Source organism: Parasteatoda tepidariorum, chromosome 3 (assembly GCF_982258835.1).
Source record: "Parasteatoda tepidariorum strain Cologne lab strain chromosome 3, Ptep-v5.0, whole genome shotgun sequence".
In the NCBI taxonomy this organism is placed as follows: Eukaryota; Metazoa; Arthropoda; class Arachnida; order Araneae; family Theridiidae; genus Parasteatoda; species Parasteatoda tepidariorum.
The window spans coordinates 9,450,637-9,469,559 of NC_141757.1; the positions used below are offsets into that span (position 1 = coordinate 9,450,637).

At 29.4% G+C, this 18,923-nt stretch overlaps 1 protein-coding gene across 4 annotated transcripts; it reads left to right on the plus strand.

The window, feature by feature from the left end:
• The first annotated feature begins 57 nt into the window (after positions 1–57).
• Positions 58–17,714, plus strand: LOC147812759 (ubiquitin carboxyl-terminal hydrolase 34-like). 4 transcript variants are annotated; one of them, XR_015432416.1, is made up of 8 exons: positions 58–150; positions 2,845–2,934; positions 7,747–7,829; positions 9,783–9,937; positions 11,425–11,541; positions 13,286–13,339; positions 15,533–15,611; positions 17,639–17,714. XR_015432416.1 is itself a non-coding variant. In XM_087158759.1 (8 exons), exons 2-7 carry the CDS (start codon positions 2,867–2,869, stop codon positions 15,583–15,585), a joined length of 576 nt encoding a protein of 191 aa, XP_087014885.1. In that variant the 5' UTR covers positions 58–150; positions 2,845–2,866; the 3' UTR covers positions 15,586–15,611; positions 17,639–17,714. The 4 variants fall into 4 exon arrangements, 3 of the variants coding, with proteins under 3 accessions (XP_087014885.1, XP_087014887.1, XP_087014886.1); XM_087158759.1 differs by having other exon boundaries at positions 13,286–13,385; XM_087158761.1 differs by lacking the exon at positions 11,425–11,541 and having other exon boundaries at positions 13,286–13,385.
• The last annotated feature ends 1,209 nt before the right edge of the window (positions 17,715–18,923 follow it).

Sequence of the window (18,923 nt, forward strand, 5' to 3'; positions counted from 1 at the left end):
AAAATGAATGATTAGTCTTTTCAACCATAACCTTCCTTTACATTTTTATTTTCTCATTAGATGAGTCATCATGTCTATGCGTTTATTACCTAAGCTGTTCTCATTCTTCTAGCAATTCAGAGGAAGCAGTGATACTCATTCAGTGACATTGTAAGCTTCTTAAACATTTAATAAATTTTGCTATGTAAATTGATTTTTCACAAATATTCAAATTTGATGTATATTGATTATAGAAATTCATTCAACACTCCATGGCAGAATCACAATGACATTGTCGCAGAACGTTACAGAGTTTCTTGCAGAAAGATTTTTCGTTTGTATTTTTATTATGAGAAATTTTGAAAATAAAAGAAGTTCAGATTTCTTTACAGTAGAAATTTACACGTGATATTAGAATCATGCATTTAGATAAACCCTTTTTGGCACGCGATTCGCACCGATAGTATCGTAAATCGATGTATTGTTTCCATTGTATTTTCGGCAGTTATTGAAATTGATTTTCACCTGATTTTTAAATATCGCAATATATTTCAAACAATATGAAAGATTAGAATCGTGCGTTTGAGTATTTACTTTTTAAGACAATGATTCTATCCAATTTTTGACAGTTATTGCTATTGATTTCTCCATAGTTTCTAAATCTGATATTTTTATACGATTTTATTTATTACAACAACCTAATCTCGAAACAAAACACTCATCTGAGTTACCCTTTTTTGAGGAGTCCGATTCGCATGATTTTTTCGCCGATCCTTTTCGGCAATTACTTCATTATTTTTTCATGATTTTTTATTGTAATAATTATTTACAAAATGTGGAGAAGGAAATGATTTGTGCTTCACCCCCCGCCCCCAACAATATGCGAGAGTATCTCCATAATATCAGAATTAAAAAAATTTTACATGTTTAATTTTGAAAAAATTATATAGTTTTTCTTTTGTTATTTGAAGTTAGTGACATATATGTTTGTTATTATTAAAAGTATCTTGCACAAAGATATTAGTGCTAGATAGTCGCAGATAGCTAGAAAAAATTCTGTCACACTGTCCTGTCAGGGTTCATAAAATACCTATTATCATAGCACATATAATTACCGCAATACCCATTGTACATACATAGATCTTTATAAAATAAACCTTGAAATGCAAGAGCATCTTATAGAGTTTTGACTTGTACAAATCATTTAATATATCTTCAAACTTACCAGTTGAACATGGCTGCAATAGTAAAACAGATAAGTCATAAAATGATTTAAATAAATACTTAAAGACATAAAAATTTGCCTTTAAGTATTAGGGTGTGCCGTTATACAATGTTAAAAAATATCCAAAATAAAATAAAGCAATAGTTTAAAAAGTTGCTCTTATATTGCACAAATAAAATGGTATAAAGCCTTTTCTAATTAAGAGAAATCTTGGATGCTGTACTAGAGATTGAAAAATGGAAATCAGATAGAAAAAAGAACATTTTTACAGCTGTATGTAAAGAAGTATATGTACACCCTTGTGCAAATTAATTGAAACAAACTCAATAAATTCAGAAAACTAAGAGAAAATGCTATTTTATTTAAATTTATACAAACTCAAAAATTTTTAGTACATAATATGATCTCCACGACACTTTATTAACATTTGGACACGATTCAGCATGGATTCCACTAATTTTTTACAGTCATTTATAATATTTGTGTCCTTGACCACACATAAATTAATGCCGTGATTAGCTTCTCCATAGTTGTACAGTCCATATTTAATACGCCATTCTTGCATATGGCCCAGAGATTCTCAATTGGGTTGATATCCGGAGAGTTCCCTGGCCATTCCAATGTCTCAATTTGATTCTCATACATGAATTTCTTGACAATTTTGGACGTATGGCAAGGAGCTAAATCCCTGTTCCATCAGGGTATCATTTCTTCAACTCTGGAACAACTTTTTTACACAGAATAGTAATGTACTGCTCAGAACGCATCATACCGTCAATAGGCTGCAAAGGTCCAACCCCATTGTAACCGAAACAACCCCAAAACATCTTCTTTAAAAAACACGAAAAAAAAAGTTTGTTTCAATTAATTTGCACAAGGGTGTATATACACTGATGTAAAAAAAATATCTGCACAGAGAAAAATTATTTTGTAGAGTAATGAAATTATGGCAATGCGTTTGTCATAGTAACATTTAATTTATCCAAGTTTCAAGATCACAAGTGTAGGCAATCTAGAGAAAAACCATTTTAAATATGAAATAGTGGTACATTAATAACCGATGTAACCACCAAAATTTTGAATGCAAGTAATGCGCATGTATTCCGGCATATAGATGCCTTATGTCATCAGTCAATGCAGGTATAGTTAATGTTGGTTGTGGATGACAATTACCTTTAAATTGTACTTGCAGGGTTGCCACTCCACAGGGAGAGCAGAGACAACCTGCAAAATACAGGGAATTTAAAAATCACCTAAAATAACAGGGAAAATGCAGGGAATTTTGTTTTTTATTTTTGTCTTGTTTCAGCTATACTGAACTATTTAATTTACTATAGCATTATGTTCATCTGTTTTTCTAGCGATTAAAGCTAATAAATGTAGTTAGCCAAATATATCTCACACAAGAGCGCAGTAATTGTTGTTTCCTCTTAATATATTGTGTATAGTATGTACATGGAAAACACAAGGAATTTTTTTTTTCAGATTTGAGTGGAAACCCTGACTTGGTAACTTTGCACTATTTTTATTTGACTTTTTGTTGAAAAATTTTGATTGATTTAAGAAATAAGTTTAACCACTGTGTTTTCCAATTTCTGTATTTCGAACTTCAAAACTTAATCAAATTTTGTTTTCTTTAGGTAGGCAGAGAAAGAACATAAAATGCTGAAGCACTTTTTCAACAATCTCATGACTTATACTTCAAATAGGCTTAATAATAAAAACCCAATGTAAGTCAGTTTAACAATTTGTTATTATAATAATGAAAAGAAGGGAATGTAGGTGTACTTGCTTTGTTTGTTTATTTCACCCAGGTTTTATACTTTAGTGTATTTTTTATACTCTATTCTAAATATCCCCACAGTCTCCCTCTCTCTATGTTCACAATTCTAACAAAATGAACTCTCTTTCTAAGAAATCAGTTTAGGCAATTTCATGGTTACTTGTATTGTTGTGTTGCACATCGATTTGTTTTTACTAATGAGTGTTTTATTTCAAATTGAATAAATTTTTTTTAGTTGAATAACATGGCCTGTAGCATTTTTAAAAAGTGCTTATTTTCATATTTTAAAAGCCCTTGAAGGTGCTTTTTTCCATGGGGTGTTTTTTAAGAATTCTTAATTTTCCCTTTTCAAAAATACTTTTTTTCTTTACCATGTCAATTTTCGCTGCGTATTGTGCAAAAGCGTGGTTTTCACATTGTTCTATTAACACTAGATCGCCCAGGAAAATCATTTTGACTGCTTTTTTATTTCAATTAGAAAAACAATGATGTATATAATGACACAATTTCTTAGAATTTTGTGACTCTTTGTACAACATATAATTTTTCTAGTGTTAATATTTACTAATAACTTGTTATATAACTGTAAATAATATTAAAAAAAATATTTAAAATTAATTTTAAACAAATTTCTTTACACACTAGTTATTCTTTCACAATGCAGTTACTTTGACTGCTTTTGGGCACTATAGGTATATACTAAATTTGTCTTTCTAGTGTTAAACTTTTTCACAATTCATTCAATCACAAACCATTTTGGCTTACCATCCTGTACTCTCATGTGCAACTTTGCTGCATTTTGCTAGATATTCTCCCTTTCAGGCTTCATTTTCCACCCTCTGAAATCGTACCAAAAAATCTCTCAAATTTTTTATGGTTGCTAATATAATGAAGAAAAGTAATTATTTTATCATGATCATGTAAAGTCTTTGAATATTAGTTTGCATTTTGTTAATGTATATAGTGCCTGCTTTTTTGAGTGCTTAAAAAGTACTTTAAATGTGGTTATTTTTTGTTGAGAGATTTGGCTATGCACCTTTATTTACAATGAACAAACATTCATATTTGTGATAGAAAACTTGATGAATTTTAATAGTTTTATGCAATGAGGAATCTCAACTATATAATAAAATCTTATTGTAAATAATATCAAGAAAGAAAGGTTAACTTATTAAATTACAGTCATGAAAAAGTTATAAATACAAACACATTATTTTTTAAGAGAAAAATTCCTGGTTTCTCTTATTACAAAAAAATTTGTTACTCTTCTTACATTCTCTTTAAAAGATTTGATAAGAAATTTATGAAACACATAATAAGTATAAATAAATTTTTATATGTTGGTGCATTTATTCAATTTCTTTGAAGCAAACTTGATTTTAAGAATTAACAACATATGAAGACTCAACGTTTTTTTACAGTTTTATCTTTTTTATAAAATATTTTATCTCAATTTTTTGGCCATTTCCTGTTTCCCTACTAGAATCATTACATTTATACTGTTATCAAATTTTCAAAAAATTTTATGTTTCAAATTTGTTTTCTCAAGAACAAATCAACCGATTTTGTCCTAATGTCGTATTTTCCAAATTCCGCACCATGTAAAATTACATTCTTTGAAGTAACATAAAAATTTGTATACTCTACAGTGAAAAAATTTTCAGGTATTTTTAAATAAAGTAACAGAAAATAATATGCATATCAAAAATTATTTTTTGCTTTGGGTAAATGATGCAAAAATTTTTCATTTAGCATTAAGTCTCAAGAAAAGTAATATTAACATTAAGGATTCCTAAATTAATTGACTGCCTTAAGTTACAACTAACTAAAATAATGCAATTTTTAATTTAATTAGACAGCTTAACAGACCACTTAATTCAATTTATTAAGCGGCCTGTTTGCCCATGTTAATACTCTGAGGAAAAATAAATGTGAGTTTGCACCGGTAACTGCTGGGTATTAATAAGTGATTAAAAGACAACTGATAAAAACATTAAAAAAAAAAAAAGGAATAATGGCCGGGTAAAACGATATAGGTGTACATTTTTAGCGTTGTGCTGCAATTTGCAACCCAGAAGAAAATCAATTTTAAAATTCAAGAGAAGAATACATTTTACAAAAAAGACATACCTCTTCTCCATCATGTTATCTTTCACCTAGAAAAGCAATCCATCAGTATAAATAAAGGAATCCAATTTTGGCACTAAAAATTTTTTTTATTGAAGATTTTTAAAACTCTTTAGCACAACATCTTACTATTTGTACAAGAGGCACAGTGTCAAAAATATTGGTACTAGTGGGTAGCTGGAGCAGGAGACTGAACGTTCAGAAAAATCTTGTAAAAGAACACGGATAAGATCTGTGGGTTCCCTAACTCGATGTCAGCAAATCCACATACCACGGTAGGTGTCGACAATCAATCAGCATGCTCTTGCATCATGGTGAAGAGGAATAAATAAAAAAAACTACTGGAAAAGGTTCAAACAAAACCATCTTCAAAAAGGAACAGCTGCAGATATTTTTGGAATTTTCTTTAAATTAAGCCAAGAAAAAAAAGGCTAAAAAAAATAGCCGTGAAGGAATCCATCAATGGCGGTGTTGGACGCCATGTAAAATTTTAAACCCTTTCCTCAATTGAGGAGGGAGGTAAAAAAACCTGCTTCACGAGGGAGTCCGTACCCTAAGAAGTAACTGAATTCGAATGCGCAGATCGACTTTCGTGCTCTCGTTTTCATCTTCTTGCTCAAAGTTAAAGTTAAATTACCTATTTTCAAAAAGTTGACATGTTATCTCTATTATTTTACCATCGTTACGGTTGTGACAAACTAACACTCGTCAAATCCTCATGGACGATGAAAAGAAACCACAAACAGCCGTTTTCCGAGAAAGGGCAGGGCTAAGGAATTTCTTGGGGAGGATGTCTTCATTGTGCTAGTGCATTAAGGGGCGAGAAGAATGGGATCAGCAACTACAGGAATGGATCAGGAAATACTTAAATGGTATCAGAAATTAACAAATTTGGATAAAGATTCTAAATAAGACTTGTGATTTTTATAAAAAAAACTGTGACTTGTGTCACAGAGTTATTAGTTAAGCTTTTATTTATTATACAAAAACATCATTATGAAAAAAAGTGAGAAAATAAATATTTTAAACTTTAATTACTCCAAAGCTAATTCAAACTTTAGCAAGATCCTTTTGTCTTTAGACATAACAGTTTTGCTGCAATTAGTTTGCCTTTTAAATAAAAAATTTTAATTACACCGAAACTATGTTAAGGTAAAACAGACGTTGCTCAACTTTAGGCATGAGTAGTACATGGTTGTGAAAAATCACCGTTCTTTTGCTTGTGATAAAATGACTAACAAACTGGAAAAGACCTTAAACTTGAAATAACTGTAAAACTAATCTACACATGTATAAAATTTTCATATTAGAATGTAAATATGAGACATATGCATTCTGTGAAACTTCTTGATTCATCATAAACATATCATTTACTGATTTATGTATATTATGATTTAATTTGTATGCATTGAAAATCATACTTGAAACAAATAATTCCTTGAATTTCCCTTTAAACACAATTTAGAAATTTCAACTTTTTGTGTAGCATTATTTTAAGGCTGATCTTTAGTAGGATGCATCTCTCCTGAGTTAATGAAGTATCTCTGAAATAAAAATATAGCTCTTAATTATTATTGAACCCACCTAACATTTTAACAGCATTAAAAAAAGTCAATAGAACAATTTATTTACATGAATTGATTGCTTTTTATTTCTCCAAAGTTTATAACTCAGTTTGTGTAGTTAAGTTAATTGTTTCTTTGGAGAGAAAAGAAATTTCATTCACAAATATGTAATCGTGTGCTTTTAAGCCTTCATACTTGCGACAGCTCACTCGCTTGATACTGTAAAACCTTTGTACAATAATCCCAACAATATTTTGGGGATCAAATAAATATATTGTTGTTGAGAGATATATTGTTATATTGAGGGCCTGCGTACTTTAGGGACACAATAAGACTTTTTAATGTTATATATACTAACTATAAATATTTTTATATATTATAAAAAATTAATTTGCAGAGTGTTAATTATGGTTAAATATTAAAAATATTTGAAATAAATTCAGAAAATAAGATCGTAAACATACCTGAAAATATTTTTTGTTGAAAATAGTCTGATATTTTTGTTTGATTATTATTTTTTTATTGTTAAATCAACCAATAAAGTATGCCTTGAGTCCAGAATACCAAAATGATTTTCATTTGTGAATGGTGCCCCACAGCTTTTAACATGAAGGAAATGAAATCAGATAAGAATGTTACTTCTGTGATTTCTTAAGAGATAAGTGAGGCAATTTTAAGAAAGAAAGCTATTGTGGTGGTCAGCAGTGAGTCTTCTTTTGTCAGGAAAAATGGCAAAAGATGATTTAATAAGATTTTTTTACATTATTTGACAACCAATAATAAATAGTAAGGTTAAAGTTTGGAAAAAAAATTTACAGGGGTTTATTGCTCCAGAGAATATCGTAATATTGAGAGGAGGATAACATTAATTCATATGCAAGTTTGTCGGGACCACTAAACATTATCGTAATAGAGGGAGTTATTGTTGTATCGGATATTGTAGTAGCGAGACTTCACTGTATTTCAGTTCATTGTTAATACAAAGAAACATTTTCATCTGTTTTTTATCAATAAATATATATTAATGTTTTCTATGTGATATAGATTTTTTTACTCTTTATGCATAGGTATTCTCATAAGGATGCAATTCAGGTTCACTTGCATTTTCTTACAAATGTGTTCTCTACAGCTGGTTCTCCTGAAATATTTCGTAAGTATCAATTGACCTAATTTACCTTCTGAAATTTAAATTAACTAATTATTTTCCTGAAAGGTATGAAAATCAGAACTTTTAGGTGTTTCCTTCGCATCAAATTTTACAGCACTAAATGGTCCTGTTAGTCAAAAAAAGTGAAGACAAAAATCTAGTAAAACCATTTGGGTCAGTTATCTGAGCAATAAGTATGATAAACATCGTTCATTTCATGTATCATTTTAGAGCACCTTTAACATTTTAGTTTTCTAATAATCTTTAATTCTACTCTCTCTAATGATCTTCTGTCATGGGCTATTGGTTTTAGTTATTTTTCTTTTTCTTCTTCATATTGCATAGCATTATTAAAAGGTGCTTATTTTCGTTTTTTAAATGCCCTTAAAGGGGCTTTTTTTCATGGGGTGTTTTTGCTTATTTTCCTTTTTCAAAAATGAGAATTTTTTTTTCTTTACCATGTCAATATTTGCTCTGTATTATGCAAACTCGTGGTTTTCACATTATTCTATTCAACGTTTTCACAATTCATTCAACCGCAATCCATTTCGCCATACCGTCGGTCTGTAACGTATGATAGCGCTAATCATGATACATATTTGATTAAATATTTCTACTGAACTGGATTCGATGAGATTCTTACACTCTCATGTGCAACTCTGCTGCATTTTGCAAGATATTCTCAATTTCTGATTTCATTTTCCACCCTCTGAAATTGAACTGAAAAATCTCTTGATCTTTTTATGGTGGCTAATATAATTAAAAAAAGAGAGAGTTCTTTGTCCAAAACTAGTTATTATATCATGATCATGTAAAGTATAAGTGAAAGTTTTGATGTTTCACATATTGACAAAAAGTAAATTTCCTTTCTTGTCTTAGTTATATCACTCATAATTTTAAATTCTTTAGATTCAATTTATGCTACTAGTTTAGAACAAAGGTGTTGACATAGTAAAATTTTTCTTTTTCAATCTTATGTTAAATAAAAAATTTTATTTATTTATCTTGTTTGTTCAGTTATTACCCCTGTGGCAGATTTTTTTTGTGCTTTCTGCTACAAACTTCCCTAGCACTAATATTTTGTTTCTAAATACTTTAAATTATAACAATTACTAATTGAAAGTAGTAGAAACTTTGTTTACGGAAGAAAGTATAGAATAAAATGTATAAAAATTTTAAATTGTGAAAGTAATATTTTTTAATTCTAAAATTGTTGGCGATATTAACAAATTTTGTTGGCATATGATGCAATTTCAAAGTTTGGAAATCATTGCACATATAAAATTCGTAAATAAATTAAAATTCGTATATAAATTACAAATATTAAAATCTGTGCAGAACTGCCAAAATAAAGATGACTTAAATAAGACTCTTTAAAAAAGACATACCCAAATAAGTGTAAGTAAAATATGGTTGCGCTTTAAAAGAAAAAAAAATGGAAGAACATAATTTCTAGACGGAACTATCTTTTAAACTTTCGTGATTTCTGAATTTTTTTATTTTACATTATTAATTTGAAATTTCAGCTAAAGCCAGTTACCATTTTTTTTTTTTTTTTTTTTTAAAAAAAATCTCAAATGAGAATAGAAAAATCATGATTATTTCTTTTCTCTCTGATGCAAAAGAAAAACATCTTTGAAAAAAATTCTGTAGAAAAAGAAGAAAAACCGAACATTTTCCCTTCTCAAAGGAAAAATCTTTCTGCAAAAATCTGTAACATTGTGCGACAATGTCGCCGCAATTCTGCCCCGGGGGTCGTCACTTATGTTTTCTTTGCATGGAATTAAATAAAATTTATTATTTGCATGTGTCTTAATTGTTCGCTAAGGGACTCAAATATAGGAATAGCACATATTTTATTAGGTGACCACATTAAGTTTAAATTATGATACATAATTGTGTAAATTCAATGATTAAAAAATTTTATAATTATTTTTTATGTATATTCATTTCTAGAATTAAATCATGAACAAGTTGATATATTATGGCAGTGTTTAGCTCAAGATACAGAGTATGCAGATGAACTTTTTGGTTGGCTTCTCAATCAGGCAAAAGAAAAAGATCAACATGCTATGAATATTTCTTTGCTTAAGCATGTTCTCCTTGAAAAGGTATGTTATAACACCTTTGTTGCGTAGAGATGGTTAGTACTACTGCAAGGAAGTAACATTGTCATACTATTGCAATGTTAATTAATTTTAATAACGTTCTTAAAAAGTGCCAAACGGTTCTTAATTTCAAATTTTTATTTTTTTAAAGCCTTTAAGGAAGCTTTTTCATTGGGTGTTTTAAAAAAGTGCTTAATTTTCCCTTTTCTAAAATGAGATATTTTTTCTTTTTTTGACACAAATTTTGCAAAAAGACAGTGTTCTATTCAGCGTTTTCAGATTTCATTTTCCTCTAATCTATTTTGGTGTACCGTATGTCCGTTTGAAAATGCTTTACGTGTTTGATGAAATACTTGCAGGTCAGCATTTTCATATATAGAGCTGTATTCAGTGGGAAGGATTCTTCGCCTCTCATGTGCAACTCTACTGCATTTCGCTAAAATTTTCAATTTCAGGGTTCATTTCCATCCTCTGATATGAAGTTGAAAAATCTCTCGAATTTTCGCTGATTACGGAAGCCAACTGAACATAATCAAAAAAATAAATTCCCTGATAGTGATTGAAATTTTTATTTCTCTTGTTAATTTCCACAATGGAGAAGTGCTATCGTCTTCGTTACTGGCAAGCTAATGGGTTTCTTGTGATATTCTATTTATAGATCAGTACCATAATCTTCGTACTTGACTTGGGGATCATTCACTAATTACATGTTTTTATGTGGGCCAATGCAAATAGGGAATCATTAGGGAAGTGTTACACATTTTGCATCATAATTTTTATTTCATTTTCCATGGCTTATTTTTTTTACAGAGTATCTTCTATCTTATCAGAAATATATAGGAGGAAAAAAGGAATTTTTTTTTTAAATAATTTCTTTTCTTTTCTAAATAAGCATAATTACTTATAAGAAATATGTTATGTAACAGAATAATTATATAAAATTGACTTAAATTTAGTTATCCAACTTTTATGCTAAAAAATACTTAATTTAAAAACTGCATAGAAGTATTGTTATTTGTACAAAGTACTGAATGTAGAAGAAAATGACAAACATTTAAATTATCTCTTTTTACTAGCTGTAAGTAAAATATTTAGTTGTTTGATTTAAATTTATTATTTATTTGATATCCAACTGACAAATTTGGTCTTAGTCTTTACAAATTAATTTAAAGTATTAATCTTGAATATAGCTGCTAAGATTTTATTTCTTCAGTGTCTAGTCTGTAGTAATTCTATTATTGTTTTTAAATAATATGAAGCTTTATCGACATGTTTCATTAAAGTTTTGATTTGTGTACGAAGAGAAAATTTCTGAGGAGAATCTAAATTTAAATAATGAAAGTTCAGTTTTATTTGATTTGGGATTTGCTAACCCTGCTGTAAATGATGAATAAAATTTATCATGTTTATTTTATTGGTGATGTATATTTTTGAAAAGTAAACAAACTGTAAATATGAATGTATTAAAACACTTTCTTTTTGTTTTCAAGATGCCTCAGTTGCCACCTGAGTCTACTAGCATGATGGCTTTAAATCTTTTGCAACAACTTAGTAGTCTAGCACATTTAGCAACCGCTTCCTATAACACTCCATCTTCTGCTGCTGATGTAATTATATTCTGATATTATCACATATTTCACTTACAAAAACATCTAAACTCGAAAATATTGCTGTATAATCTCAGAAATCATGATTTCTCTAGAGTTTAGGAAATTCCGTATTTTAGATATTTTATTTAAACTAATAGCAACTTTTGACAACTAAAATTTCTTGGTGAAAAAATTGTCCCACTATATGAAAATTTTTGAAATGAGCTCATATTATTGAAACCACATTTCAAAATTTGATATTTACAAGAAATACAATTACATCATAATTGAGCTTGCGTTTAAATATTTTATAAATTTACTTTTGCAGTTAAATATCACGAGATTAATACAAAAGCACTTTTATGCTGGTACAAAAAAAAATTGTAATGCAGAATTAATCCAATAATTTATTACGCAGAATTAATCCAATATCTAAAAATCAAATGTCACAATTTGTATTTACGAATTTTTTAAAATTTTTTTTTGCTATTTGTATTCACATGTTTTTGAAATTCCATATTTCGATTTGTATTCACACGTTTGTTATATCAATTATTGATTTTTGTATTTTTACGTTATTTAAAAGCTACACATTGCGATTCGTATTTACATGTTTTTAAAATACAATTTCACAATTTGTTTTTTACACTTTTTTAAAATTAATTTGCTATTCATTTTCACACGATTTTAAAATCCAATATTGTGGTTCTTATTGACACAATTTTAAAACTCCAACGTCCATATTCTTGTCAAAAGTAAGATTTTTCTTAAATTAATTACTATAAAAGTTTAACATTCTTCGTTGGTAGGTAATTTAATTATAAATCTTATTTTTTTTACAAAAATATGTTACATACAGGGTATTTGTGCCCCTGGAAAGTCATGAATTTCCGTATTGAACAAAATTTGTCATGATTATAACTATTTTTTTTTTTAAAAAAATCACAAAATCATGGAAAGTCATGGATTTAGGTCACTGAAGAATTTTATTTTTAAAATGGAATCCCCCCCCCCCAATTTCATGATGTTCTGAATTTGTAACAAAATCCCCACTCAGGGTCATATTTTATTAAAATATAAAATATTTTTATCATGTTCTTTAAAAATTATGTTTTTTCAAAAAATTAAAGAAGAAACATCGTTTCTAGAGTGAAGCAAGTATCTTTTAAACTTCTGTGATTTCAGAATTATTATTATTTATATATTTTTGTTTTATCAATAAAAAATTTAGTTGAAGCAAACCAGTCATTGGCAAATTTTTTTATATTCTGAAATGAGAACAGAAAAATCAGGAGTATTTCTTTTCTTTCCGATGAACATAAAAAGTATTTTTAGAATATAATTCTGCAGAAAAAAAGAAGAAAAAATTATTTGCTTAGCTATTTTATTGCTTCAACTCTTTCTTTACTCTGTTTTTTAAAATTTCAAATCAATATATGAAGATGCTGAGTATAACAGTTTTGGTTATACCTATCATTTCAATTAATGTTATTATAATGCCTTTTAAATTTATTATTCTGTTTTTGTCGGAGAAAATAGTAATTTCGTTAAGTCATGAAGAGTTCTTGGAATTAGTCATGAATTTGAAAATATAAAATGTAGCAGATACCCTGTGCATACAAAGCATGTATGACATATGAATTGATATTGATTTTTTGCACATAAAATTTTATCACTCCTGTGTATTAGTATTTCCATTTCACCTGGTATTGAGTGTGTTTCTTTTGTTTTGAATTTTATTCATGGTTTTATTTTTCATCAGGTGAACGGAATGCAACAGCTGTGGAGAATCGCTCTCCGTGCATTGAATACTGATGTGAGTATGGCAGCCATCCTATATCTGAATAACTATTACATTAATGGTAATTTTTGTAGGAATAATTTTCTTTTTTTAATTCATACTATTAGTTCACACTCTCCCCACACATATCTTGTTCAAATAATTCTATTTCTTTTGAACATGTAGTGGAGGACACTTGATGTTAATGCAGTTTTTTCAAATATTGATTCATTCATTAAATAGGGATGAGCGAAAAACAAAATGGTATTTTCTCATTAGTTAAACCTTAGTCATTGCTTTAAATTTTACTATAAGCAATTCAGTTTTTCACATATTTTAAAGATAACATCGGTAATAATTTCTAACTTACAGCTCTATTTGAACAAAAAAAAATAGTTTATTGCCCACACTTAATTATTTTATATTCGCTGTGTCGGATAAATTCAATAAAGAACATTACGTGGTAGCACATGTGGTCCGCGATGCCAAATTTATATTTTTATAGTTGTGTTTTTTTCTTTCCAAAACCTATTATTAGTTCACATTCTCCCTGTACATATTTATATATCTTGTTCAAATTTCCAATTGTTTAATAAAATAACGGGTGTCTATAAAAGAACTCCGGGGTTTTAAAAATTCATATCTCACTAACTATAAAAGATAGCAAAATTTAGTCGATTTCTCTGAAAAGAGTAGCTCAAAAAGTTTTACTCATACCAATTAGAAATGTTTGTATCAACTGTTGGCGGCGCTGCAGGGCGTTGACCTTGAAATGACGTCGCGAAATTTGAAATGATGGCGACTCCGCAACAAAAGGCTCATAGAAACGAAGTCTTTAGTCACCGTACAAAGAAACTTTCGACGTAACTATGGTGTTAACCCGCCTTCTGACAAAACCATTCGTCAGTGGTTCAGTGCATTTAAGGAAACAGGAAGTGTTTTGAAGCAAAAGTCACCGGGTAGGCCGAGTGTGTCTCAAGAGAAAGTGGACAGAATCCGAGCTTCATGCCTTCGAAGCCCTAAGAAATCATTGACAAGACGCAGCCTGGAGTTGGGGTTACCAAGATCAACTGTCGGTAAGGTACTTCATAAAAGACTATGTTTAACTGCTTAAAAGATTCATCTTGTACACCACATCAAACCAGCAGACAAGGTTAAGAGATACGACTTTGCTGTTTCAATGCTAAAAAGTTTAATTTTTAGTGACGAAGCTTCTTTTCATGTGAATGGTCACGTAAACCGGCATAATTGCGGAATTTGGGGTTCTGAGCCGCCCCATGAGTTCGTTGAGTGCGAACGCGACACGCCCAAAGTAAATGTTTGATGTGCGCTTATGTATGACAGAATCATAGGTCCGTTTATTTTTATTGAGAGAAATATCAATGGTGATGTCTACTGTGATATGTTGGAGGAGTATCTTTTTCCTCAGTTAGATGACATTGAGGCGGAGAAGGGTTTAGTTTACTTTCAACAAGATGGGGACCCGCCACACTTCAGTTTACGTGTGCGTGAGGCATTGGACGCTCGGCTCGGCAACAGGTGGATCGGAAGGGAGGGACCTATTCCATGGCCTCCAAGGAGCCCTGATCTGACTCCGTTGGATTTTTTCTTCTGGGGGCATATCAAGAATCTTGTGTATGCAGAGAAAATTCGTGATGTTCAACATCTCAGGGAACGAATAGTCAATTGTGTGGCAACCGTCCCCCAGACATGCTCGCCAGGACATGGGAAGAGGTAGAATACCGTTTAGACGTCTGCCGTTCCACTAACGGGGTTCACATAGAACTTTACTAAGTGTTAAAAAAAACTTGAAAATATAAGCTTTTCAGTCATATATAAAACATGTATGTATGTTTTTTATTTCATTAAAATATTTTGCCTCAAAACCGCGGACTTCTTTTATAGACACCCTGTACTTTTTATCCATCCACTCAAGTTCAAATACATTTTTTTAAACTTGTTGTGTATGACACTTTACGTTAATACAGTTTTTTCACATATTAATTCATTTACTAAATTTAATTAATTTTAAATTAGATTTAAAAATAATTTTAGAGAAAACTTTATTATTTAATAAAAAGTAAGTAAAATAAAATTTTTCTTTGTTGACCTTTGTTTGTACTTTGTTTTCTTTGTTGAAGTAGGAATTGACTTTAAAAAACTTTTCTTTTTTATATTACTTATTTTCATGCAATTTTAATTGCTAAATAAATTTAATTTCTTCCACAGTTCATCACTTGAAAGAGAAGAAGAATTCATTCAGCATTGTATGGATAATCTAATGAAGGCATCTGAACAAACTAAAGAAGTAATATATTTTTAAAAAATATTTTTTTCCTTTGTCCACGCCACTGAACCATAGTCAAGCACAGAGTACAATTTTTTAAAGCTCTTTATTTAAATATTCATGGTAGGAATGCTATGTAATTTTCATCCCAGTGCAGCACCTGAGCTGGCACCTCTTTCTCTTATAGTTTGTCTAAAGTAAGAACTCCTCTAGACATTCGTCTGGACCCATAGCGGTGACTATGGTAATGAGGTATTACTATTTCGAGTATGGTTGCAGGATCATTGCTTAGGACATGTTTTTGCTCCAGCCGGCAAGAAGAAGGAAATCTTTTTCATCTGTCTATTGCGTTAGACATAGAGTGAAGAGAAGCTACCCTCTCTAAAATCTGCTATTCTTATTTCCATAACAGCAGACAGCCTCAGAGTTTGTAGCAGGGGGAGTTCTTACCGTAGACAAACTATAACTTCCATACCACAACCCAGAAGATTTTCAGCCTCGATGGGTGTAATCTGCAACTTACTGCAACCACACTGGTCGCTTACTTGACTGCTAGGATTGAACTCACAACCACCAGCAGAGTGAGCGACAGCCTCACAGAAGCTCTTTTTGTTTGCCTTTATAATGACTTACAATAGTTTATGATAACTTTTAATTTTAAGCATCTTTTAAAAATTCTGCTGAAATGCAAAATACTTTGCTCTTCATATATTGGTTTATTGAAACAAGATTGCAATTTATATTTAAAAAAAGCATAAAAATTATGTTAAGCTAGTACCATAAAATTTGGATAACTCAAATTATTATCGAAATTGAAAATTCATGGTGAGTTAACAGTTAATCATAACTGTAAGGTATCATAATGATACCTTACAGTTATGATATCTTACTTACTCTCATGTGCAACTGCTGCATTTTGCAATATATTCTCCATTTCAGGCTTCATTTTCCACCCTCTGATATGGAATCAAAAAATCTCTTGTTTGTTTTATAATGGCTAATATGATCAAGAAAAGAATTCTTTGTCAGATACTAGTTATTTCATCATGATCGTTTAAATCTTGAAAATATTTTTTTAGTGCTTAAAAAGTACTTAAAAGTTACTTATTTTTTGTTGAAAGATTTGGCTATTTGCCCTAAAACAGCATTTTATTCGTTAAAAGAAACACCTCAAAAAGTGAAAACTCAAATTCCAAATGTGAACGTTATAATAAATTTTTCAGAAATACCATAAAAGTATAAAGATTCATGTATCGCACATCACAATTTGTATTCACGTGATTTAAAATTTACACATCGTGATTTATATTTGTCCGATTTAAAAAATGACTCGTGGCGATCTGCATTCAAGTGGTTTTTAAAAAATCACGCATCACATCTATCTTTGTGCGATTTAAAAAACACATCTAACTTTGTGCATATCATGATTTGAATTCACTTGAATTTAAAATCACAAAGTGCGATCCGTATTCGTGCAATTTAAAGATTCCTACAATGAGATCCATTTGTGCAATTTAAAAATTGTTAATCATGAAACACATTAGCATGTTTTTAAAAAAAATTTACGTTATAATCCATATTGGTATGATCAATACTCGGGTGATTTAAAAATCACATGCGATCCGCATTCGTGTAAATTAAAGAATCACAGAACATGATCAGATTTCATTAGATTTGAAAGTCCCACATCAATATTTTTAATCACAACATCCCACGACGTGATTTATATCACAGGATTTAAATATTAAACTTTGTGCTTTGTATTTAAAGGAATAAATAAATCTCAAATTGGATGTGATTTAAAAATCATATTCACTTAATTTTTTAAAATCTCTCATCATGGTCTATTATAAACAATTCATTATCCTATGTGAAATGTTTAAAACTGTAAAATTTTCTAATTTTTGACTATGCTGATTTTGGTTTAAAAAATTTTCTTGTTAATATTTTTTTTCTGTTTAAGAACATGAGTTCAAATATTTTATTTTCTAACAACTTCAATAGAAATAATTTTCTGTTTGATTTTCTGAAACTTGTGTTGTTTTTAGTTTGATCTGGGAAAAAATTTTATTCCTAATCTGGCTGCAGGAAGACCATTAGTAAAATCTAGATCTCAGCTGATGGTATGTTTTGTTTTATGTATATTTTTATATTAGATTCTTTATTAAATAAATATAATTTATGTAATCTTTTAAAAAAGAAGCATTAGTTAATGTGTGATTTTTTTATGCAAAACTACTTATTAAGTACAGTGCATCAAGTTCAAAAAAATACTTTAATAATTTTTGATGCAACTAAATAATAAATAATAGAACAAGAAATAATTTCACAAAATTATGATCTGTATGAAACTCTTTAGATAAACGAGTTTCGTGCAATTTTGTTTTATTTTCTAAAATAGTTCTTAAGACATATGCAAAAAGTAAAATTAACATTAAAGAACCAAACATTTGACTGGTTTCTATTGGGATCAGATTTAAGAGATGTCCTCCTTGAGTTATTTGAAAACGTTTTCGTGACTGATTTTTCTGTTTAAAATATTGTCTATACAAATTTCTTTGCATAATTTAGGCCGTTAATAATTCTAAACAGGGTTCCCACGGTACTTGAAAGTCTTTGAATTTGGTTTAAAAAAATCAGGGCCCTGTAAAGTCCTTGAATTCTGCCATAGGGTACTTGAAAAGTACTTGATTTTTTAGGAATTAAAATCCTACTAATTTTTCATACAAAAAAGTAGTAAAAAAATAATAAATAAATTCAAAGGAAAATTATAGAAATTAAGATTGATGCAATTTTTAATACTTGAAGTGAAAAGGAGTTTTAAAGAAGATGCAAAATGTTTCCCTCCTAGATTTTTCAAACCAGATTGTTTATCGCTCTGATGTTTTGAAAGCTGAAATTTCTAGCAAATTTTAGGTTTTGTAGTCATTAGTTTGCGAATGATATATAGTGTTTAATTGATTTGAAATGTGTTTAATTTGAAAATATGTTTAATGTGTTGACTTCATTATTATGACAGGTTAATATTGTTATCCTATTTGTTCTTTTAATTTACGTACGAAAGATGATTAATTTTATATCATTTATACAGGGTATCCGCGCACCTGGAAAGTCTTGAAAAATCATGGAAAGTCATGAATTTCAGTATTGAACTAAATTTTTCATGAAATGTCATGATTTTTACTATGTTTTTGAAAAAATCATGGAAAGTCATGGATTTAGGTCTCCGAAAAATGTAATTTTTAAAATGGAATCCCCCCCCCCCCCCAAATTTCATCCTGTTCTAAATATCATCACTCAAAACAAAACTCAACAAAATCATCACTCAATCAT